We start from the raw sequence: 26,049 nt of genomic DNA on the forward strand, positions 1-26,049 counted from the left end.
AGTTTCTCCGTAATTGCATTTCATCTGCGATGGTGCATTGTTACAAAGTGTGACCTGATTTTTTTGCAGCGTGCAGCTGGACACAAAAGCTGATTGTGGGAAATATTGTGGTGTTCAATCCCACATACAAGTGAGCACGTGTGAAACAAGCGTCCAGTGTTTTCCCTCGCTCTCCCCTCACCCTTTGTCATTCAGTTTCACCCTCTCTCTTTCACTCTCTTCCTCACTCACTTCTCACGCTTGCTGTGTCATGTCATTGTTAACTGACTGGATTCACTGGGCATGTGCAATGCCAGACAAGCAGAGAAATTAAATGAAACCAGAGCTTTGTATCTGTGTATCTTCTCGTTTTGTCCCTTATAAAGAGCTCTGATGATTTTGTAATACTATGTAATAATGTGGCCAAGCCAAATTACCATGTACGGGTGGTTTAAATGCCTAAACTGCTCTTTTAATGGCCTTGAAAATACAATTTGGCAGTTTTGTGATAAACAATCATCCAAATAAATTGGCTGGATTGAATATGACAAAAGGGAGCCTGACAAATAAGAAAGAGGAAGACAGATATAAAAAAGAGAAAAGGCAGACACGGCAGAAACAGACGGGGAAACCAGAGTAAGACTAACAGCAGCCTGAGCGAGTAAACAGAGAGGATACTGGAGGATATGTGCTGCTTGCTGAGTGGATTAGCCAAGTGAAATCTTGCTCTGACTCATACCACACTTGCCTGTTATTATACTCCTCCCTTGAATGTTTGTGTGCGTGTGTGTGTGTACCCTTATTTCTGTGTGTGACCCTGATATGATATGCAGACATGATGACATATGACAAAAGCTACTGTATACGGGCGTTATGAGACAGTTCGGTATATTTACAGACATAGAAGAGACCGTATCAGTTCCACTCTTCTGAGACTATATTCTGTCTGTTGGTTTTGGTTTACAGTAGGAATGATGATAGGGGGCCCATTAACTCAGTATGTGTGTGTCTGTTTGGCTGTGTGTGTGTTTGTGAGTGAGTGAGAGAGAGGAGTATGACAGATAAACAAAATTTTAAGCTACCTACCTCTGGGACAATTGGGAAATCAACCTGCTGATAAACTAAATGGAGAAATGATATACTGTGTAACACTTTGTTATGTTGGACTAAAATAAAATGCTGGGGGCATGTCAGCAGAGTTACTGCTAACTGTAGCTGCAGTTAGCTCAGTTAGCGGTCCAGACTAGGGGAGTGCTGGTGTTAAGATAGCTAGAAAAAGATATTTGGACCAAGAAGTATCTGTGCTGGCTGGTTAGCATGCTAACTTCAGTAGATATCACTGCAACACATTACACAGACATCATCATCTTTTTCTTCAGAATCTGTTCATAATCTTAGTTGACATCTGTTTGATTTATCTTAAATTCTTACATATTGCTCCTTTGAGCTGCCAAAGAATCTAAAATAGGGTCATATTAGAGTATAGCAGAACCGCAGTGAGCTAAACTTAGTAGAAACACCTAATTTCTCTTTCTTTCTTTCCTCACTCTCCTCACCTGTAAGTCAGCGGGCCACAGGGCTATGACATAACTCGTGGAGCTGCCGGCCAACTGCTGCTGCTGTCTGGCAGGTGCATTTCCTCCTCGCTTTGTTTTTCCCTTGTGTTTCCTTCCCTAAGTGATTCACCATTTCCCTGGAAATCATCCCTCTCCCCGTCTCTCTCTCTCTCTCCACACATCCCCTAAACCCATCATCTCTAAAACCCAGCGGCTGGAAAAGATGCCAAGCCCGCAGATTCTCCAGTGTGTGTTCTGGATGTTTAGCTTGTGGTAATTGTAATGTTTTATTGCATTATGTAATAGCTTCAAAATGATTAAAACAGACCAGCCAGGGGTTTGTGCAGGCGCACTGGGTTGCACATATGAACAAGCCCAGACGTAACGCTCAGACGCACACACAGCAAAACACACATGGTGATATATTTCTTACTTTCTTCCAGTAAGTGCACTGAGGATTGGGAGAGCAAACCCCAAACAGCAGCGAGCTGTGCCACAGCACAACAGTTGGGCTGCTCATGTTTGTCAGCGTAACTAGAGCCCAGGGAAAACCCTGCCACATCCACAGAAAGCACATAGAGAGAGGACCCACCACACCACCGCTGATCACGGTGACAAGAGAGACGCACAGCTGCCACATACAGCTGGATGACACAGCAAAACAGTAAATCCAGAAATAATCACATTGTAGTTTTACTGCATGGTATGGAATTGTGAAGCAGAAACATGCACAGTTGTTATTTCTATTTGCTTCTAGGCCCACAGCAACAGAGAACATAATAACTTGGTTTAGACTGGAGTAAACTGTAAGAAACCTCTTTACAGTTAAACCCCTTTTAACTGGACAAAACACAGACTAACGTCCACTAACAGCTTTTGTCTTCAGTGGGAAAGGGTACAATCAGTATTTATTTCCAGTATTTTCGGCTTCAGCTCCGATCAACCATGATGGAAACGTAACACCCTGGTGGACACGCTAATTTTCACCCCTTTTTCAGTGCAATGCTGTGACGCGCCCGGAAGTTGCGGAAGTTAATGTGTTTTACATCCAACTATATTCAAGTGGCACCCTGACATTGTTCAGTTAGCATTGACTTTGAAATTAAAGTAAAAGACCTTAACATTAGCTTTAGTCACATAAACAACGTTTATGCAATCTGAGTGAAATCCTTCTGATTAGAGAATCCATCTTAACTATTTACATGGACGCAAAATAAAGTGATTAGATAAGACGTGTGTCTACATGCCCCAAAGCCTTTAAGCAGAATAAAACTTTTCCAACATGTGTTAAGGAGTTCTGCCCGCTGTGAAGCATCTGATCTGCCAAAAATATAACAGAAGAGATAAAAGAAGTTGTTTTTTTCAGCCTTTGGCTGAGGCGTTCAACAATGCCTAAATCTTTTAATCGCTGAGGAAAAAGTTCAACCGGCCACAGATCAGTTCTGTTTTGCTACTGCAACGTCCCTCCTGGAAGCAGTGTCACTACATGTGAAGCTAACATGCACAGAAAGAATATATTTAAATAATATATGATAATATATATTCTAAACAGAGACAAAACATTCACTTAATAAACTAAATAAAACAGATTTAAAAAACATGCGTATAAATAATTGCAGTTGGTGTAAAAAAAAAGGCTTTAAAGACAATCTGAACTGCTACTGCAGTAGAAATGGAGAACAGCTGCAGGATAGATGCATCTTACAGGCTTTTCTACAGCAGCTACTGCTGTAAAGTTACTCCACCACTTCCACCGCTCTACACCTCCATCCCTAATGCCTCATCAGCCCATCTCTCCATCTCCCACAGCAGTAACTAAGGCATGACTCATGTGGGCGCAATGCTCTCAGTCGCTCCTCAGGGTCTCAGCTGCTGGTGAGGGTAGAGGGGAAACTATTTGAGTGATTTTCTCGTTCCTTCTTTCTCTCTGTGAAACACAGATAAAAAAAAAAAAGGCGAGGAGGGCGTCTTGTACTTTGAATGCATAACTGCTGATTTTTGTGAAAAGAAAATATGGACACATTAACATTCACACACATTTGCACAGAATATATCACAGCTATGCACAGATAAAACAGACTGAGTGACAGATCTGAACTTGCCTTGAAAACTATTCATAAGCATTGTAAAATATCCTTGTTGACTCACACACGTGCACACGGAGAGATCATAAGACACGACCGTTTGAGCCAAAGCCACAGGTGTCGGTGAGAACAAAGAGTCACGGACAGTGTGTGAAGCTGAGCAGAGTAAATATAGATTTAGAGGCAGGCCAGGAAAAGAAAGCAATGCTGGCGTTAGACAAGAGGAGAGCAGGGTGTTTGAATGAAACCAGTCAGGAGACTTGCAGGACAAACGGGGACAAACGGGCAAAGTAGACTACTAGAGGATGAAGGAGAAATGATGCCGGATTGAAAAGTAGTTAAAACATGTTGGCTTAGGTTAGATATAAGAGGGCAGAGTGTCCGCAAAGCCATAAACTGTCTGGACTTTTACGACTGTACAGCCACAGATGTCCAGTACCAATGCACCCTCCCAGCTTCCCCATTACCCAGCATTATCTCCCTGTCACACCATGCCATTACCAGGCCTTATCTCCCACAGCGGGGGGGACTCCAACACAGTAAATCGCTGTTCGAACCAGCTGTAGTCGTCTCGTTCTGCAGCATCTCAAGGCCAGACTGCTGTCACTACCACCACACCCCCCATCGCTACAGCAACACTGAAGAGTGACTACAGCTTTATCACTCAGGACCACCATGTCAGTAAGCCCATATTTATGGAGATTTTGATTTTTGTAACTCTCACTGATGCCACCAAATCCTCAAAATATCTCTTTACAGAATGTAAATACAGTTACTATAAACCCTCGTATATATTCAAAGCAGAAAAAAAAAACACTTACTTAAACAGAAGTATGTATTATCAGCTACATGTACTTGAAGGGGCACTGTGTAGTTTTGGAGAGAAATTCAAACTCAGAATTTTAATATTTACAATATTAATGAGGTAATAATACAAACTCAGAAATATTTATTTGTTCCATAACTGAATAAACAAGCTGTTCTGGGGAAAATAAGGTCCCCAGAACAAGCTAGAAAGGTGGCAGGGTCCGCCACATACAAACAAAGTAAAACAGTATGAAACTGTGTTGTTTAAGGTCAGTTTGTTTATTCAGTTTATTCAGTCATGAAAACAAAAAGCATTTGATTAGGCATGAAATTGCTTTTTCCTTAAATTAAAATTCCTTGCCAAAAACTACACAATGCACCTTTAAAGTTGAGCTAGTTTTAACTACCTTAGATATTGTTAGGTAGTCTCATCTACAGCTGTCCTGTGAGAACCACGTAGCTCTAAAAAGCCTCAAAAACAGCCTGTTTTCAGCTTTTTGACATTTTCCACCTAATCCACGGGGGGTTAGTTTATTGATCTTAAGGAGTCAGAGACAGTTCTCAGCACATAAAGGAAAACTTAATCCTTCAGTTTATCAGAAAAATTCAAATTCATAATCATCAAATTTGAAGATACATGATGGGTAAGTAGTAACTAAAGCTGTCAGACAAATGAAGTCGTAAAGTAAGTAAAAAGCGAAGTCTATGATGTAGTGGCGTAGAAGTGTAACATAAATACTTCAGTACAGTACTTCAGTATTGGTTACATTCCTCCACTGATGAGGACAAGCATATATGGTAATAGTGAATCATGTGGTAAAAAGGAAAGTTGAGGATTAATACGCAGACAGAGACACAATCTTCAACTCTGTTTTATACAAGCTGCAAATTTGTTATGTAACAGAACAACCACAGAAAATCAAAGCAAGTCAACCTCCACTCCACCTCAACCTCCAGCCCCCGCCTCTCCCTCACAGTACTGCGGGGGGTGATTAGAGACGGATAATTGGGGCGCAGAAATCCAACAGTATAGAAGCCAAATTTTTTGAAAAAAGGGCCAAATTCCAGAGCTGAGTGCCAAAGGGATTGAACAGGCTCCAAAACACATGCAAGGTCTTTTGTTCTGCACTCCAGCTCTTTTGTTTCACCTGCTGTACCACTCATTACAGGGAGCTTTACCTGTCAGATAGCATAGCCTCTCTATCACTTAAACTGTATTTAATTACTGCATATCCTTTCACTTGAGGAGGGGCTGGGAAATGAGACCACATGGGAAACAAAAGCTCTGGGATTCTGAAAACACTCTGGTAAGTCATGTGCAGTTTAACAGTCTACAAACGCGAAAAGTATAGTTTTTACTCAGCCAGTGTGGGTTTATACTGTATGTGGTCTAACCCTCGATCTTAAAGGTTTTTCTGACTTCATCTTTCAGTTCATTAATTTGTTTATGAGAAAACCCAACAAAAACTATTTATAAGCAGCTGTATTTTGTATTGTATATGTTATATTTATATTAACAATGGTTTATATGACTACTTATGCAATTCTGACTTTTGGTTAGCAAATTTGAGCTAATAATGATTTACTTTCATAGCATCGTTTTGGCCCCAGCAGGCAGCTGTTGTAGCTCAAAAGCTCAGAAAAACCGACCACACGCTACCTGCCCATCATCAAAAAGCAGACGGACAAATTTAGCAAGTATCTGTTGAACACAGTGCAGCATATGGCTGTTAATCAGCTGGATATTTCCCTGAGGAGCTGGTGGAGACCAAAACAGAGCAGAAAGAAGATGAATGTCGGACTCACATTCACCAGGTGTCCAGAAACACGACTCCAGATGGAGCTAATGTTGCTCCTTATCTTTATTATCTGGCATCACTGTCAGATCAGATTTTACCCTTTACAGGCACAACGGTTAATTGCAAGGTATCTCAAGTACTCATGACTGATTATCTGTGAAATTTGTTGTGTATTGTCCAGAGCTACATTACATCAATTGCCTAGACCAGTGTGTTGAATCTATTTATTGTGAGGTGATTTATGATACGATGCAATACAGTATGGTACGGTACGTTAGGATGCGATATGATATAATACGATACAACTTTATTTAACAGTAATGACCATGAAACATATTACACAATATCCTCAGATACAGACCTTATTGAACAGTGGACTGAGTTTGGTTTCCTTTTAAGCCACCAGCACGAAAAATGTTCAATTGCACACAATTTCTTTCACAAAAGGCTGGTTGCCATGAGATTTACTGAGCAGATTCATGCTCCCAGGAGGATGAACCATTTCTGTTTTGGCGCACTGCCTTAAGGCCAACAAGTCAGCTTTGCACATAAGCCATCTCATAAAGTAGTTGTCACATTTCCATCAAATATGCTGATCAAAGTCATGCTTCTTTTGTTTTTTTTTTACAATCGTGAGGTAGCCACAGAAAAAAATGCTCCAGCCCCTTTGTATTACTTCATGGGCGGATTTTCTTTTGGTGGAACAATTGCATGAGTTGAGTTGAGCCCTGGCATTAAAATGGCTAAATCCCCGCCAGAAAAAAAGGTATCAACTGTGAGCTCAGTTGCATTCGTACCATTAGCAACTAGGTTAGGGTTCAGGTACCTCGCACATTCAGCATGTAGTTTGCTAGCTCAAAGGTTGACGTCTCCTGTAGCACTGGGGTTTCTGAGAACCATAAACATGCAGGTAGCAGGCAGCCAATGGCAGGCTTAAACCCACAGTCTATATCCAGAGAGTCTGACTACAGATTACAAAACCACATAATGAGAAATATCTAAAAGATAATTGTTTTGATGCCTTCATATAGTGGGATTGAATAAGCACTGAATTCCTCCTGGTAGAAAGCAGTTTAGCACAGTTTTTAGACAAAATGAACAGTTGTGCAACAAGAGATACGTTCCTATCATTCCTTGTAATATCTTTCACCATTATTCTCCACTATTATCCTCCTTCATCCCGTTAATCTCCCCCTCTCTTCCTCTGACTCTCACATTTAGTGAGTGGAGGTTCAGCGCTGTGCTGCCTTCCTCGCATGTTTCTGTGCTGTCAACACTTTCTAAAGATAACGCCTCCACTTCACCCCAACCACCCCTGAGCCACCTCACTCCACCAGTCAGCTACAGTCCACAACAACTCTGCTGCGACGGAAACGGCTAAAATTAACCCTTAAACAAGGGGTTCTGATTGGCAGCCTGATGGGACTGCAGACCACGGGATCCACCAAGTGAAAGGGAGGAAGTAAAGGAGAGAGGGCACTGAATGATAGAAGAACAAATGACAGAGAGATATACAGTAGAAGTAGATGGGAGAAATGATGAGGCCAAAAGCTGAGGACACTCAGGTCACCTGCCCTGCATAAAAAAAGAAGATAAATTCCTGTAAAATTGACCTCAATCTCCTGGTGAGAGTCACGCAGTGAAGAGCCGGATCATTAAAGTGCCACGAAGGCCTCTCCAGCGCAGACACATCACCCACAGAGTAGTGCTTACACCAGCAGTCGTTTCAGTTCTGCTGACCATGCCAATGTGCCCTCCTTTTCATATACAACAGAAAAACTCATTAACTCACACACATTATCACACCCTCGCTCACACACACACATGCATCACAGAGCATCCTTAATCCGATGTTGGCGAGCCTGAATGTAATTCGATCTTTCCGTTAGCAGGAGTGCCAAGAAATGCCAAGAAGAGCTGCGTTTCATAGAGTTAGGCTCGTTTGTTCAACCTTGTGGCCCTGAAAGAAGATCAATGAGCGACTGAAGGAGGTCGCAAACCCTAAGATCTCCCTGATATTTGACCTTAATACAATCAAATCCTGATTCTTGTCAATCAGAACTGAAAGCCGGCGAAGCCAGTAAGATTAGGAAACTGAAAGGAATTGATCCTTTCCTGCATTTCAATCACATAAACCAAATACTTCTCAAGCTTGGCACAGTCGGCGATCCATGCATTTAATTCAGTCCCATGACCCGCAATCCTGCTATACTGGCCAACTAACTGTAAGTTGCAGATATTTGATTTCACAAGCGGTTTGTACCCTTGATTGTGACAGACTTTTCATTTAGTGGAGTGGTATGCTGACCACTATTCAGGCGATTTGAAGGTCAAGGCCTCGAAGGATTAGAGAGCGTTAAACGGGCAGATGAGTGGAAAGCTGAACCAACTCATTGAAGCAACTCTGAGAGGGGGTTGGAAAATGGTCAGTGGACCTCTAAAGTGAATGGATCACTCTCTCGCTCACGCTATCTGATTATACTGTACGTCTGTATAATGCAGCAGAATTACAAAGTGCCACTCCGGTTGGGATCTGGTCGCTGCCCAGCATCTGTGCCATGCTGGATGAAATCTGGATTTGCGGTCAATGTACTCAGCAAGCTCTGTCATCAAGCTTTGGCACCGGGCAAAATTAAAGTTTCACTCGAGCCCTTCAAAAGGAAATGCATCTCATATGGTAATGATGCCGCCTTTTTTTAATAAAAAAGTTCTGTTTTAAGAAGTTGGTTTTGTTTTTTAATTATGCCGCATGAGACATGCAAATATAGCCCGATAACCAGTTTTCTTCAAAGCAAGATGAGCCATGGGAAGATCCCTTATAAGGGTCTGTTTGTGTGCGTGTGTGTGTGTGAGAGAGAAAGATTTAGCTTACAGCCACAAAACCCTGTTATACAACTTAAATATGTAAAATTGGTGGTGTTACCAATTAACTCAATGTTTTTATGTCATAACTGCGCTGTAAAAATGTACATTATTTCACATATGTGTAGAATACATCATAAATTGAGAAACTGTTTCCTTTTTCTGTACACTGTGTGCACGTTTTCTCTCCTTAACACCGTTACTCCCCCTCCGAGCGACCCTTCACCTCATCACGTTCTCAACCAATCCAAGGTACTGATTCTAGGATCCAGATTTAGCGCCGCTATCACTGGCATGGAGAATGCTAGCCATGCAGACACAGTCACAGGGGAAAGGAGTGAGGAGCCCGGACCCAGAGGAAGGAGGGTAAGAGAGAGTGAGGTGATTATAATGGGTGCACAGAGACTGAGCTGCAGACAGAGAGCGGCCGGTAAAGACCCTCGTGAGACACCGAACACAGAAAGAAGAAGAAGGAGTGCATAGCTCATCATATGACTGGGCAGATGGCCAGCTTACATTAAAGATCTTAGTAGATTTGTTTTTCTGGATAATTTACACAGACCTACTGTACGTTATACCATCAGTCAGCAGGCACCATCTCTGAGTGAGAATAAGAAATCCTGTCACAGCCGTTAACGATAAGTGGCCAGTTCTGTTAACTGTGTTAGATATGAGTAAAACTGACACTTATATATTAATATTACAGCAAAAGATAAGAGTCCACAGCCATGCTAGCAGCTACATCATGTTGGTGATACCCTTGGGCACGGAGATGCTTTGAGCATTTCTCCGGGAATGTCACATAGATGAGTTTGATATGATGAAGATCCCAATAAAAACATTCCTCAACAAAATGGAGATTATGATTCCATCAGCATTGTGTTGTTGTCCTCGTGGTTTGCTGTCACAGATCTGCTGATCTCAAATTATGGTTAAGCAGTTATGGGTGGTTACAAGTGATACAAATACTGGATTAGGCTCGACTGAATTAAAGGGGACTGCTGGGCCTCGGAGGAGTTTGGTTTTATCGAACAGGAATGGTGATGGGTGTTGGGAGGCTGAAATGTTTCTCAAAACAATTCTGCTGCATCAGCGAAGTTATGTTGGAGGTTCAAGGTCACTTTTGGGTTGTTGAGCCAATGATCTGCTCTGCATGTATGAATGCACCCTTCCTCTGTTCTTTCATTGTTACTTACTTCCCCTTCGTGCCGCTATCTTTTTCTTTCACCAGCCTCTCACCTTCAGCCATGCTCACACTCCCACCATTCACGTTTAACACTGAAATGAGGTTTGACCTACAAGTCGAGTGGGAGGTCTCAGGTCTGACTTCAGCATCAACCACATGTACTGTAAACCAGATGTATAATCACGTCACACAGCACTCACCAATGCAGGCGTGTACGCGGACAGTCAGCTGGGTCCGTAGAATAATGCTGTGCTTCTTCCCTCTGGACCTGACAAAGAAAGAAGCAAACAGAATTATTATTGATTCAATAATATCTTCATCAATGCAACAGAGTTTATTGTGTAGTTGCTGGACGCTAACTATGGTATCGGGTGTGATTTTCTTGGCGCTAGTGAACTGTAGAGAAACACCCTTCAACAAAAAGGACGTGCATAGGTCCTCTCCCAACTGGCTGCTGCTTTAAAGGCTAAGTTCACCCAATGCAGTCATTATCTGCTCACTCCCATGCTGATGGGAAGTTGGGTAAAGTTTCAAAGTCCAGAAAACGCTTCTGGAGCTTTACAGCAAAACATTATTGCAGCGTTCTCCTAAACAACTGAAGGAGATGGAGTATAATTGTTACTTGTATCAAGAAATAATGAATGTTACACAAAAAAATAGGGCAAAGACTTGTTATGAGAGGTGGTTGGTATGATGGGGAACGGTGGAGACAAACAGTAACCTGCATTGAATTTGAGCCCCTATACTGATACACATCTGACGCAGACAGCAGAGCTGCAGGAACAGACACAACACACAAACACTGCCACACACTATTTGTGCCATCCTGAGCACACACTGACATCCAGCATATTTCCAAAAGGAAAACAAATAGGAGCACACTGAAAGCACGGTGGTGAACACTCTCTCGTAACTTGTGTTTCTCCAGTCTGTGTAGGAGCTAATCACTGACTTCCATCACTGACATGCTGATAGCACCCAGGGAAAGCACTGCTGCGATAACACACACCGCTGCAATACACCGTTACACACAACATGCAGTAAGGATAACGCACACACCCAAACAACAGCCCAGCTGGTCTCTTATCCTTTTGCTAAGCTGCGTTATCAGCTTTGCTCGGAAATAGAGCAAAATGTTAACACGATGCGTGGAGATGCTGATAAAAACTCTTCGTGCAATTTAATTTCTTCTAACTATCTATGCCTCTCTGATAATGTCTGTATAGTGTGGATCCAGATCCAGATGCAAACAGGACGCTAGAGTAAATGAAAACTTTACATGCTGTATATTATTTATAGCAATGAGGATAAAAAGGGATGCTTTGGGGTTAGAAAATGCTCATTAGATGGATAACAAGCCGATATCTATAGCAAATGGTGTCTCTTTTAAACAGTGTAAGAGTTCCTGTCCACGCATCTACACCACAAATATGTGTAATATTATCATTCCACTGATTCACGTCGCTATTTAAACACATATTCAACAATATAAAAACAGACTCTGGCTGCTGAAGCCTGCTCTGAGCGGTCCTCGTCACCAGAGGACCTTGTTTACTGTCAGCTGTGGTGAGCAGCGTCCTGCCACAGCTGGAATCGCGACACATTTTTCCGGCTCGGGAACACAAATTCTGGGTGAAAATTACTTTACATCGATGTGGTGGAGAATTTTTCAGTGAAAGGAATTTTTCTAGGTTGTGAAAAGTAGAAAAATAAGCCTTGCTTTTTTTATACTTTCTCATACTGCATGTGCACAGCATCCATAAGCCATGATAGGCCTACAGGCAAAATGAAATAAATGCATGTGACAAACAGCTATAAATACAGCACAGTGCTATCACTATGCTTTTAAGATGTTGCAGCAGCTGTCAGAATCTGCCTGGCTTTGCAGCACAAGTGAAATATGCGGTGTGAGGCTGAGATATTGAGTGTGAATAGTTTATTCATTTTTGACACTTTATAAATAGTGAGGGAGGACAAGTAGGGCTTACTCAGAAGAATCCATCCACAACCTTTGTGATGTTTTGCCAAGAAAGGGTCAAACCCAACCCAACGTGTGACTCATTTCCTACTGTCAGTACAGTACGACCTTGGTAGGCTGACAGACAGGCCTCTCCAATCTAACCAGTTCCCCTAGATCTCAACCACTTCACACACACCTCCGCTCACCTGTCTGTCATCCGTCACACGGCTTACCAGACGCAAAATAATAACACGCACGCAGACAAACAAATGCATGGCAACAAGCACACGCAAACAGACACAGAGAACAACGCAGCTCTGTTGGACTGCCATCACTTATCATGCTGCGGCCCGAAGACTCCAAACAGATCAACATACCACAACTCTCAGACACAAACACACTGTCGCACACTTACATTTGCAGCCAGTTAACACAACCTCAGTGGATTTCTCAGAGCTCTACGCGACAACGCTTTATTGTCAAGCCACGTTGAAGGCAACAGCTGAGGACAAAGTGTGTTTCTAAAGTTGTGCCTCGATACAATTATCTAATGTTTTGATGCTCAGCTGGCTAATTCACCACAGATATTGTTACTGTAGGCCTTCATTAGTTGAATGTAGATAATATTCACCTGGTTGTTAAACAGATAATTAGCTCAAGTAACAACACCTGTTCAGCTAACATTGAGCGACACTGGCTCATACCACTGAATTTACTAAACAGTTGGCTAGCAAGCATGTAGTAGCTAAATGGCCTAGCTGCAGTAGGCTGGAGTACTGTAATCCTAGCCTTGTTTGTTAGCTGACTGTATGGTTTGCTATTTAAGCTGGCTTGCTCGATAGTTAATGTTAATGTTACATACACAGGACACAAAAAAGAAGCCTTTCATGCAAGCTAACTGCGCTAACTAACTAGAGTTAGTACAGCTAGACATAGCCCTAAGGAGAAGATAAACATTTAACCACTGAATTTACACAACAGCTAGCTAGTAAGCAAGTAGTGTTAGCTGTAGTACTGTAAGCCTACTTGTTTGCAAGCTAACTGCATGGTTTGCTAATTTAATTAGCTTTACGGCTAGTTAATGTTGGCCTACATACAGGAAACAAAAACAAAGCTATTCATGCTAGCTAACTGTGCTAACAAGCTGGAGTTGGTGCAGCTAGACATATCACCAAATGTCTTTAATAGCACTAATGTGAAGATAAATAACTTTATGACAGCAATTTTGGAAACATGTAGTCTACGGTACATGTTTTTTTATATTTGTTTTCAGTAACTTACTGTAGCCTATAATTCCTCAGTCACGACTTGTGGCATATCTTTCACAAATGGTTCCCTTGTTGACTTTTAGTGCCTCGTTGTAGCCAGTATGCTAGCCTTAAATAACTTTCAGGGTAAAGCTGTGTAGCTGTGCTGCACTGCTGCCAGGTGTGAAACATGTGACTGGATCATTTTCATTTATGGCAGATCCAGGCCCAGTTTACTGTCATACACAAACAAAGCCTACTGACATATATTAACATATGATGAATAATCAGTAGTGTGGCTATTGTTTAGACTATAACCTCCTAACTTAATTGATCAGAAGACAGGGTGTGACAGGATACAGGTGGTTTACCACCTTTGTCTGGTAATTCACGAGCCCATCGTCCATTTTCATCTTCTCTTATTGTCTCAGAGAGACACCAGCACTGCTGCTGGGAGAGTTAAGCGACTGAAAATACTTTGCAGCAGTGCTGTTACAAAGAGTTGACAGGTTTGCGAACTGTGAAATTTTGTCACAAAGAAGATCAGAATATCAATTATAGTAAAAACACAGTGAGAGACGAGCTGTAGCTGTGGAAGGAAGGGGCACATCTGTCCCGCTTTCCAGACTGCTTCATACTTTCCGTGAACTTGTGCTTCCAAGAAATCCACATCCAGCCGCTTGTGATTCTTCCCATTTTTATAAGAATGGAGAAACTCGGAAATTATATGTGTCTGTGTGTGTGTGTGTGTGTGTGTGTGTGTGTGTGTGTGAAAGAGAAGGCGAGAGAAGGGGCAAAGAGACCCGTTACTTTGCCTCAAATGGTCAAAGTAGTTTTGACAGTGAAGAGCATATCAGTCTGTTTCTAAGGGTATTTTTGTGAATCAGTCTCACCCTGTGTCATCCTGCTGAAAACCCTCCAGCTCGTCCCTTTGCTCGGCCAGAGAGGACTCCAGATCCAGATAGGTGCCATTGTGGGACAGCTGCAGCGTACAGTCATCAAGCTATAAGAAAGAATTCAAACTCTTATTAATACAAAAGTCTTATATTGAACCAGACCTTAACAAACTGGATTAAACAAAACTAAAGGGGGGCAACAACTAAAGCAAAAGAGGATTCCGACTTCAAATTGGCATTTATACCTAAATTAGGGATGGAAAATGTGATGTGTAGCATGTGAATTTTCCCTGGCCAGACTGTGATGTGCGTACACGAACCACCCGCAGGAATGACATTGGTCTCCGGGCTCGCTATTTTTTAATACTCCCTCACCGTGCCCCTGCATGTGTTTCACACCCTTTTTTTTTTTCAAACAATTTGAGCCCGTAAAATAAAGCCAGTTTACGGGGGGAAAGGATCTGAACACGAGTGTGTACAGTGATCCGTGAAAAGTGAGAGAGCCATATGCGCTGCGGCTCTGCTTTTGGCATTACGAAGCTGTTAAGGGAATTAACTAGTAGAGACGTAGCAATAAAGGCTGCAGAACATGAAACCAGAACCAGAGGGTAACACGGAGAGCGAAAAAGAGAGATTTTAGTGCATATAAATAGCAGCTGTGAGGAAAAATGACACTTAGATATTGTTTTAATTTTGTTTGATGTGAAGCTACAGCACATTTTCCCCTTTGTGTGGTTATGGAAGGAGCAATCACAATCATTCCCACATACACAATCTACATGACAGTGTGCTTGATCCACTCTGCTGTGCAATGAGAAGCCCTGCTGAGTTTAAAACCAGGTGCACAGTAATATATCTGCACACTCCTGGCATTGATGTTTATGAGTACAGTCACAAGTTGATGGCAGGTGCGAGCGGTCGTCCCAGCTACAACTCGTAAAAGCTAACGTACATCAGCGCGCTATTGTTCCAATCAGCTCGGAGCTTTGCACCTTATTGTCAGAGCTTGCGTATGAATAGGTGAATGAGATCAGAGTCATGGGTTGATTTAGCATTTAGCACCTCAATGTTACTGATAGGCCTAACCTAGCCTGGCCTCTGGTGCCCAGCCAAACGCCCCCCCTGGCCGCCTGCATGACAACGCTCTCTGACGAGCAGAGACCGCAGATCACAAGACCTGCTGCTGCTGCTCTCTGTCCGTCCCTCCTTCTCACTCGGAAACAGAGAGAGAGACAGACTGTCGGATGGACTCACAGCATAAATATAACCGTGCTATATTTACTCTGCACCGGGGCAGCATGCACACGGGAGCTCAAGGGTGGGTGTGTTCGCAGGGGCTGGGAGTTAAAGGGGGGGTGGGGGGCCATGCCAGGGCCAAAGTGGTACAAGGAGAAGCCGACCGTCTGCCATGTTGCAATGAACTCTGCAGCGCAACGCTAACTTATCATTGAAGAAATCCAAAGCTCAGGGCCAGAAGTAATGCACCGTAAGAAATCGAGGTGACTTTGGGTCCTGCTCCAGTTTCCAGCGCACCCCCCACCCCCACAACAACATTAATCCATCTGTGCAAAAACAACTAATCCGCAAAGCAAAACACACAGTTATCAGACACAACACTTGAAATATAGGTTAATTAAAATTCCAATTAAAGTGTGTCAAAACTGTATTTTCCCAGGAAGACCACCATGAAAAACACAAGGAAGAGGAGAATTAAGTTAGAAGAACGTAAGTGGACTTCGAGTGGACCTTTCAATAAGCCAAAAGCTAAGTCTGACATTGCAGCATGCTCACAGTGAAAACGGCAACATGCGGAAGTTTAGTAGGTGTAATGTTTACAAAATTCACCACCTTGGTCTTAGCTGTTAGCATGCTAACTTTGCTAATTAGCACTAAACACAAAGTACAGCTGAGGCTGATCGGAATGTCATTATATTAAAAATAAAACACATAAGGGGCATCATATATGTCCAGCTCGGGGACGCCAAACCACCCTGGTGTTGTTGCAGACTGGACTCTGCAGCGACTCACTATCGCCTTTCAAGGTACAAAGTGGCATTACAAGACAGAGCGGTTTGAGGCTAGCTGGTTAGCATGCTAAATCCGGTAGATATCTTTGCAACACAATACACAGACATCTGTGAAACGATGTCAAAACTATTATTTCTTCACATTCTGCCGATGATTTTAGTTCAATTAAAATTCTTACATATTGCACCTTTGAAGAGATTCATTGTCCAGAAACCATTGACGTCAATGCAAAACTTTCTGCGCCAATTCATCCAATAGTTGATGTTATATTTCAGTTTAAATTAGAGTTAGGAACAGACCACAGGACAAACCAACACCGCGACCCACAGAGCCTGCTTGGGCCACTGGCATGGATCAAAATGAGGGCTGGGTGACGAGGCCTTGGATTAATATTGCAATATTTTAGGCTAGGACAAGTAGACAACAGTCTGGTAGGTCCAGAAAAATGACATCACTTTACTCTAAGCAGCCTTTAAACCAGTGGAGGGCTGAGGGGTTAATCATGTCTTGTCCCACTGCCCCGGTTTTTATGTCACTCTTGTTCCCAATCTGTTGGCATTATTCAGCATTTTTATCTTTATTCCACTCAGCGCGTCTTGTCCTTGAGCGACGCTTCTTAAAATATCTTTGAAAATCCCGTATTTCTATTCAACACCGCCTCCAGCTGCAGCTCCCTGCTCTCTTCAGCTGCTCCGTTTTATCTACACACATTACTCAGTCACACAAATACTGCTCGGACGGCGAGAAGCGAGCCCCGGGCCGTCTCTGTAACACAACACGTTAACAGCTCGCCCTCCAAAGGGTGTCTCTTTCCTAAAACACTTCGTTTGGGTAATAGTAGTAATAACATAACAAAACACATCATGCTGACGGAGCCGGCAGAGAGGCAGCTCCAGACGGAACCACAAGCGCTTCACACTCAAGACTCCGGGACGGGCCAGGGAAACACTTAGTGGCTAGTATACTTTACACTCATCACACTTTACACAATCAAATTCTCCCCGAAGAGCCGAGTATAGGGGAAAAAAAATCGGGGGGAGTAATTACTTCCACGTTAAAACAACACCGAGCCTGCTGGCGATCGCGGCGGGTCGACAGTTAACAAAGCTCTTACGTAAGTTAGACGACGAGTCTTTAAGAACTTTTTTTTGGTGTCGGAGTCAGAGCCACAGAGGATCGGGCTCTTTGAAGAGCGCAGAGGAGGGTGTGTTCAACACGGCTGTTAAATCTCCCAGTGTTGCTTTAATGGGAGCCCTTCGGTAATGAAATAAAAGTTGAGCTGTGAAGTCTGGGCTTTGTTGTTTCTGAGGGGAAAAGGGAGTTTTACACCGCAAGACTGTCGCTGTTTGACTGATGTTGAGGCTTCTGCACTGGGCTGGACATCTATGTGTCACTGAAGCAACATTATGTAACCTTTTTACATTAAAGGGGCACTATGTAAGTTTTAGAGAAGAAACGAAAACCCAGAGTTTTTTAAAATTAAGATATCAATGAGGTAATAATGCAAACTCAGATATATATATTGTTTCCATACGTGAATAAACAAGCTGTTCTCAGAGGAAAATAAGGTCCCAGAACACTGTTTGAAGCTAGAACGGTGGCAGGGTCCGCCACATATAAACAAAGTAAAACAGTGTGATATTGTGTTGTCCTTTAAGGTCAGTTTGTTTATTTAGTTTGTTTAGGCATAAAAAAGATCAGTCAATGAAGATCTTTCTCACACTGCACCTTTAAGATAACAGCTTCTGAATCATGTTGGTGGTACAGTGTCTTGTAACAGGGTGAATGGTGTCTGAAAAATTGTCAAAATAGTATCAGTCGGTATATATTATCTCCTGGTGTAAGCATGCTAACCAGCTAAGCCCGGCCCATCCTTTCTAGTGATACCACCCCTGGTTTCCAGTCAGGATCGCTAGCTGCATGGCTAACTGAGCTAACTACTTGTTAAGCCTGTTTTAGTGTGGGTTCATTTTTAGGAAGAGAAAGTGATGATATCTTCTGTGAGAGTGAAAAAAAGAAATGGTTTGGATAAAAATGACACACACACACACACACACACAAACACAGACACAGACACATAAACCAGTGATGCCCTGATTTAGCCCTGGCAGTTAGCCTAACCATTTGTGTGTGAGTGTGTGTGTTATGTGTGTCGATGTGTGTTTGTGTTTGAGTGTACGAACTGGTGCATGGTCAGAGAGGTGGACGAGGAGCTGGAGGAAGAGGTCAGGAAAACCGCGGCAGCCAAAGTGAGGAGAACAAAGTGTTGCAGGGATCCAGGGCCCGGCCACAGGAATTCTGGGACAAGTGACCTATACTTTAAATGCAGCCCAGCCAGCAATACACAGAGCTCCGCCATCACAACATAATAATACAGTAGGCTTTTCTTTAGAGACGAGCACAGAAGGTTAGGACAAAACGAGACAAAGGAAGACTCCGGAAAGTGTCAAACCCTCACTAGTTTTAACATTTTCCAACAACACTCGAGCTCTTTCAAGGCGCCAACTTTCAGATCTGTGACGGTCTGACAGGCCAATTTGCACCAGTTCAGTTCCATCCCTATAATCTAAGCCCAATATCCAGTTGCCATTGCGCACAGTCTTCCTCCTGATGCGAACAAAATTGCAAACACCAACGCATGCTGTGCCATCTGCCCCGCGTGTAGGTTGTAATCATAAGCTTTTCTGTGCTGCGGGCCATTTTTCATTTGTTCTGTGGCTTTTAAAGACGGGGCAGCGAAAGATCTACTCGGTCTGGAAAACCGCTCTGCTGTTCGACGCTGGTTGGCTGTCGTGTGCCAGCAGTGGAAGCTCTCCCCGTCTCTTCTCTTTCGCTTCTCACTTCCATTTCAACTTGATCATCCACACAAACAGAGGCACAGCACTAAGGTCACATAGTATCTGCTCCACTCGTACGGCCTCTGTGGGTGTGTTTGTGTGACTCAACCGTGTCAGTGAGGAATGTGTCGATGTGTTTTATATCGTGGGTTTGCTTTAAATACTGAAATCCGCTAAGAATGGACACTTTCCCCCGGCTCGCACACCCATCGTAATCTGACACTTGACACTTGATCAGCTCTGATTCAGGCTCTTCGCTGGGAGCTTCACGGCTGGCACTCGTAGCTGAATGAGGCAACTCAGGATATATCCAGTTGCACTGATGCCTTAACACACCTGTCACTGTGACTCGCTAAGCAAAACACATCAGCAAATAAGAAAGGATTCGCTTTGAGGAGGGGGGGTGTAGGTCTCATATCTTTTCGTTCCACAGAGAGGTCAGAGGTGAGAGTGTGCTCCGAGGTTTCTCTGAGATAAAGCTTCTCACCCGATGGAAAAATGTGCACAAACATGGGATTAAATGGGGATATTTCAAGTGAGATCTGTGTTTAATGTTGCCATGGCCTTTGAGGCAAACATTTGCAACCTCTGTCAGTCCTCCGGCTGGAGAGCCAATCAGTTGTGCTTGCATGTGTTCTCAAAATAGCCTCTGAATGGTGGGGATGGAAGTTTATTTGCAGTAGGCTTGAAATGAAAAACAGTCTTAAAAGTGGCAAAAACAACCCGCTGCAGCCCTGATTCAGAGCTGTGTGTTCAAAATGAAAGAAATCCTGTTAAGATTGTCAGTTCTGGAGGTTTTTAGTGATCTTGTCTTGCTTTATGGTGGAATGTATCACTCTAAAATTCACATATTCGCCCATTTATCACATTTTCCCACGTCCACATAAGTTAAGTGAAGGACTTGTAGATGTTCCCTGGTGATCCTACCTTGTGTGGGGCTTTGAGGAGCCGGTGGACGCCTGCTAACTGGTTGATGAGGGGGATATCCTCTCTGAAGGTGTACAGCGGGGGTCTCGTCGGTTCTGGGAAGTTGGTGCTGTTGAACGGATCGGTGTCGTCTAAGAACTGAACCCTGCAGATAAACGTGGCCATGGTGCCTCCATGCAAGTGGCTCCTCTGAGGGGGCAGCCCGGTTCAGTGAGAGCCGTCGCAGCTCTGCCTCTGGCCGCTGAGCTGAGCTGAGCTGAGCCGTGCGCTCCTCTCCTGGTAACGACAAACAAACCCGGGTATCCAAGCGCGCCCTGTGCGCAGCAGCAGCCGGTCCTCCCGCAGGACGCACACCGGTGGACAGACTGAAGGAGAGAGAGGGGAGGGTTGATGGAAGCCGGAGAGGTGGCACACAGGACAGCGGCTTCTCGCTCTGGCTGTGCTCGGCCTGATGCCGCTGTGTTATTCTCGGAGAGGCAGGTGGCCGGTGATAAAGGGGAGGCGGCGGGCGGACTCCAGCCTGCTGCTGCTGCTGGAGAGTGAAGGATCAGCTCAGCTTGGGACAGCCGGTCTGCTGTCTGTCTGTCTGAGTCCCAGTAAATCCTCCCCCCTCACCCCCACCCTCCCATATCTATTTCCCCCTCTGCCTCATCTCTCCCTCCCTTCAGATCACTGTCCCCGGCTTACCACTGGCTGCCTCTATCAAAATGAACTGCGCTAATCTTATAAAAATATTTAGAAAAATATGAGCATATACAGTAAAATAATAACCCAGGATTCCATTTGGACATTTATTTCAGAGAGTTGTATATAAACCATAAAGTAATCATGATAACAATATCATAATAAACTATAAGTTACATCCATAAGGATATTTAATAAGAAGTCCACTGAGTCAATGTGGTGAAACATGATATATAAAGTGTAAGTGTGGTGCTAACTCACTGTAAGTCTACATTAGAGCCACACAAAGATAATTATTAACTGTTATGAGTTTTGCTGCAAGTTAAAGCGCAAACCTGACCAATGGCGACCTCTGGTGGCCAAATAACTTAAATACAGGTTGTGCTGTAATTCTGTCTGTTCAACAGGCACTGTCGACTTTTGTAGGAATTTCTGTTCACAAGACTGAAAAAACCAGAAAGAGGCAAGAATCTACTCATGGATGATGAGCTCCTCTGCCATTATTGTTTTCACCTCGCACTGTCACAAGTAGTTACACTTCTTTCTGCGCAGGCATATGTTGACAGGGGGACAAATAATTACACAGCACCACGAGTGCCATCCAGTTACATTATATTCAAGAAAAAGCAGACATCTGCTCGGCCAATATCTTTTAATCGCAGCAGCTCACACCAAACCAATCCAGATGGAAACAGCACTACAGGGAGGAGGAAAAATATGTATTGTTGATATTGTGGTGAACTGTACCTTTAAACACAGTGGCGTATTATAAGAGTGGGAGCTCTTTAAATTTTCCTTTACTCTGACGTGTTGTCTAAGATTTTGCCTTTTGGAATGACTCATCCTCTAATCACAGGCTCGGCGCTTCGATCCCCGGCACCTCCCATTGGTCAGGCCATTGTTTTGTGTGATGGTAACTTGCAGCCGTTGGTGTGTGAACAAGTGAAGCGCTTTATAAAAGCAGTCCATTTACCATTAACTACACCACTGGGCCATTTGCCTGTGTACCTGTAAACATCTGTGTGTGTGTGTGTGTGTGTGTGTGTGTGTGTGTGTGTGTGTGTGTGTGTGTGTGTGTGTGTGTGTGAGCAAAATCTGTTGTGTAGCATGTAATTCGATCCCTGAAAGAAAACCAGTGGAGATGGTCTCATTGTTACCACTGGAGGGGAGACAGTCACTTCATTCATCACTGATCAACCTAAGTTAAAAACACATCAAGTAAAGTAAGTAAGTAAGTAAATATAAAGTACAGAAGACCCACACAATGCCGGATGTACAGCCCCAATAGCCTAAGTGCTCTGGTGGTCACAACTGCTGCGGTTTCTTCAGTATTGCAGCTCATGGGTGAACTTGACATCGACATGACCTGAACAATGATTTACTTGACAGCATGTATCACCTGTGGTATGTCTGTCTTTGTTCATGTTTTTTTTTATTCAGTTGTTTTGACATAAGCAAATTATTCTTCTGCCTGTTGTTACAGATTTACAAGAGGTTCTTAAAACTTCTAAAAAGGTTACTTATTAACAGTTCATCAGGCAAATTCACTGTTAGTGTGTGTGTGATCAAATCCACAAGATGTTATATTAAATGTTTGCCTTCAAAGCATGGTTGAATTTGCATGATTTGGCACACACTGTACCTGCGTGTGCATGGCCCTAAACACCATTCAGACAAATCACATTAATTATTAGCGTGGGTGTTTACCAGCAGTGACATCCAGGTCCACTCTGTACTGTCAAGATGCCAGATGTGATGAAGAGATAAATGTAAATGCAAAACTCAGTTGCACACGCCATCAGAGCTGGTTCTCCCTGACAGCCAGCAGCATTTCCACCAAGGAAGCCAGCCTGACACTTTGTGTCTGTTGGCTGGATCACCGCTCCGTTCAATTGCAGTGACTCCAGTAGAGGGTGACAGTGTACCCTGTTCAAGAGCTCAGCCTTCACCTCGAAGTCTGTGTTTAACTGTGTGTAGTGGAATTCACAGCTTAGCGGGACCTTTGACCTCTGACTTAGTGGCAGTGATTTCCTGTACAAAACTCACATTTATTACAGCAGGTCAATGGCAACCCATCCAGCTGTTAGACATTTTAGTGTGGACCAAAGAGGAGGACCAACAGAACAACACTGCCATTACTAAAGTAGCACGGCAATTTACTGTCTAAGAAAAAAGTTATCTCTATGTCAATCCAGAAAACACAAGGAAGTGTGTGTTCAAGACATGATGGGTTCACTTTATTGAGGTTTATTTGGAATATAGCCTATAAAACCAGGCTGTTCGCTACAAACAAAGCAGTTTTCTCTGTTTTTTAAATATCTTAAAGATCATTTTCACCCCACAGAACTTCAAATGCTGCAGCTCAGATGGAGAATGGCTAAAGGTGACAAAGCAGCTAACACAATGTACATTGTACACTGGCCCAGCTGAGGGACGAGACTCCTTTTATCTTGAACTTGCTGCAATACCCTCAGGACATGACTGAGATAAGCTGAAAAAACCTTCAAAGGTGGAAATCTGATTTCCCAACTGCTGAGCTGCTGTTCGGGAAAGTCTGTATATTAATCTGAAGTGGTTAACATTTAGCCCATGTTACTACTCAGGCCAGTGAGTCTGTAGTTGACGTGGACTAGGTTAGGTTGGGTTAGGTTTCATACAGTCCACACACACACAACATGTAAATGTTGCATAAACTTATCTTCAGAATTCTGATTTTTTTTTATGATTTAATGATCATTCAGAAGCATCATAATCTGATGTGTGATTCATATCATTTTTTCATATCAGCTGATTTAGACCTCCGCTATCTAAAACAACTCCTGATAGCAGAGTGAACTTTCAGCCCTAAGCCGACTCCACGTGCACTGTCATGCATGATACTGAAGACAATCACAGCTCCTATTGCTCCCTTTTGTTTGTGCAAAGGTTTTCACATGACTTTGACATTTTGAAAGGCTAACTGCAAAAAATGAAATGTTAGGACACTTGATAGGCTACATGTATATTTAAGGAATTATGCAGAGAGGAAATAAAAATAGATAGACAGTGCTTATGTCATGCTCTGAGGAAGAAATTATCTTTACAGTTATCTAAGCTTACCTTGGTGTGTCCCCAGGTGCTTTTTATGATTTCCTTTCTTATCTAGCTCATCCTGGAGGGTGTCCCGCTGCTGAACCACAACTTTACCATCGGTCAACGCCTTGGAAAGTCAAGTGTGGGGATTTGGGCCGCAATCAACCCCTACTGGACTGGAATTGGTGGGTGAATGCCTGAGTGATTTTGGTTTTTCCAATATGAAAGTGCTAGCTTGAATTAGGTTGTTGGATACACTCGGCTTAGTGGTGACACCAGTTGTGGTTAGAATTCCTCACACATGCTTTGCACTACTATGGTGGTCCATTAAAGGAGCAATATGTAAGAATTTTAGTTGTAGACATTAAAAAAAATTAACTCAAATTATCAACAGAATGTGAGGAAATAACGTTTCGGTGTTATGGTGTTAATATATTGTGCATATGCAGAGATGTCTACTGAAGTACTGACATGTCTCATGTCATTCTCTAGCTGCAACCCTGTTCAGTAAGTGACAACTCCAAACTCGTGCCTGTCGTTAGCTATATTACTCCAAAATATATTTAGCAAATTTTGTTTTATGTTTACAGGAAAACTTCCCAGTGTTGGAGACTTTATCCTATACTAGTTGGATCTATGTTTTTATTGTCCTTCTGCCCGCGCTTCCCAGTCTTTGGATCCCAGGATTTGCTTTATATTTGTATAAATTATTCCAAAGATGCAGCAAGAAAACTATTAATAAACATGAACTCAACATTGTATCTGCCAAAGTCACCATATATGAAACTGACACAACAAAGTCATAGAAGAGCATTTCACTGGAGTGTGCTGCTTATTGTATCTTTAGTGGTTAAGTGCTGCAGTGTCACTTAATGTCACAAACACTTAATGTCCTTTTCACTTGCTGAGCTAAATCTGATCAACAGATTGGATTATATGGGATCACCTATCAACTTTGGTCCATTTTTGCTGTAAAAATACAAACTCTAATACAAATACATTAGTGCTTAATATCTTTATTCAGATTTGAGATAACATCTGGTCATGGCTGCACTGTAATACAAGTGATATGTAATTTGTGCTGTTTTTATTTAAAATTAGAGGCATATTTATTTTGCGAAATCTCATGCACACGTTCACCAAAATGTATTCAATGGCAGAGAGAGTGTGTAACTGTATCTCAAATAATTGTTTTTAAAGCAAAACAAGTTTCTGTCAATATGATAAATATAAGTTCAGCATTCATTCTTTCCCTAAAGATATGTGGCAGGTGATTCAAACCATCTTAAAAAGCACCCGTCTTGTGAAGCCATGCTGTCAGAAGAGCTGGACACATCTTATACTCAAATTGATCTCCTCAACAAACAGTCAGCACTAAAGTCTATTCTCTTCTCGAGGAAAGGCCAGTGTCGGCAACAACAGACAATGAGAGGAAAAATCCCACTGAGAGTGAATATGAGATAAGCTGCTGGGCCTGATAACATCCTGGCCTTGTACTAAAACGTGCTAATCACCTTATCGATGTTATAAATAACCAGTGTAAGTGACTTCCACTGTGGCACTTACCCCTATCAAAATCAAGATTCAAGTTATTATTAGGTTCACCAACCCTTTTCACATGAAACTTTGTTTTCACATTATCATTTAACACATTGTTATTGATTACAGCCACTGTGTTCCTCTACACATAGCCATTTGAGGTAATAAAGCATATAAACCCTCAAAGAATTTCCTGACATTTATTCATGAGGGTAGAAGTGACACTGGCCCCAATGGAAAGATGCTTGTTCAAAAAAAGAAACTTGAAAATAAAAATATATTGTGACATTTGTAGTTTAATGAAATGTGTTGTGCATGTGTTGTTTGTATTTGAAATGTATATGGTGTTTCAACATTTAATCCACAGACAAAGTTAACAGAGGATGTATACAGCATAAAATATGTATCATATATAATTTGTGTATACAATGTATAATATTTTATGATATTTGCTATCTGTTTATTTTCATGTTATCAAATAACTAAAGAAACACTTTAAACAGACACCCATCAATACTGACAGTTCTTTGATCCAAGTCCAGAAACTGTCTCCTCGACCACTTCACCCCATATGTGAAGTCACATG

At 42.6% G+C, this 26,049-nt stretch overlaps 1 protein-coding gene across 4 annotated transcripts in view; it reads right to left on the bottom strand.

Annotated features, from left to right (window-relative positions):
- Positions 1-20,718, bottom strand: part of fhod3a (formin homology 2 domain containing 3a) — a 74,832-nt gene extending 54,114 nt beyond the window's left edge. For all 4 annotated transcript variants that reach the window (XM_084380097.1, XM_084380096.1, XM_084380095.1 and 1 more), the window contains exons 1-3: positions 20,169-20,718; positions 14,374-14,483; positions 10,474-10,541 (exon numbers count right to left, since the gene is read on the bottom strand). In XM_084380097.1, the coding sequence (XP_084236223.1) occupies positions 10,474-10,541; positions 14,374-14,483; positions 20,169-20,333 (343 nt within the window). In that variant the 5' untranslated portion in view covers positions 20,334-20,718. The remainder of the gene's footprint in view (positions 1-10,473; positions 10,542-14,373; positions 14,484-20,168) is intronic.
- Positions 20,719-26,049: the final 5,331 nt, after the last annotated feature.

Source organism: Pagrus pagrus (assembly GCF_965226575.1).
Source record: "Pagrus pagrus genome assembly, chromosome: 17".
Taxonomy (NCBI): Eukaryota; Metazoa; Chordata; class Actinopteri; order Spariformes; family Sparidae; genus Pagrus; species Pagrus pagrus.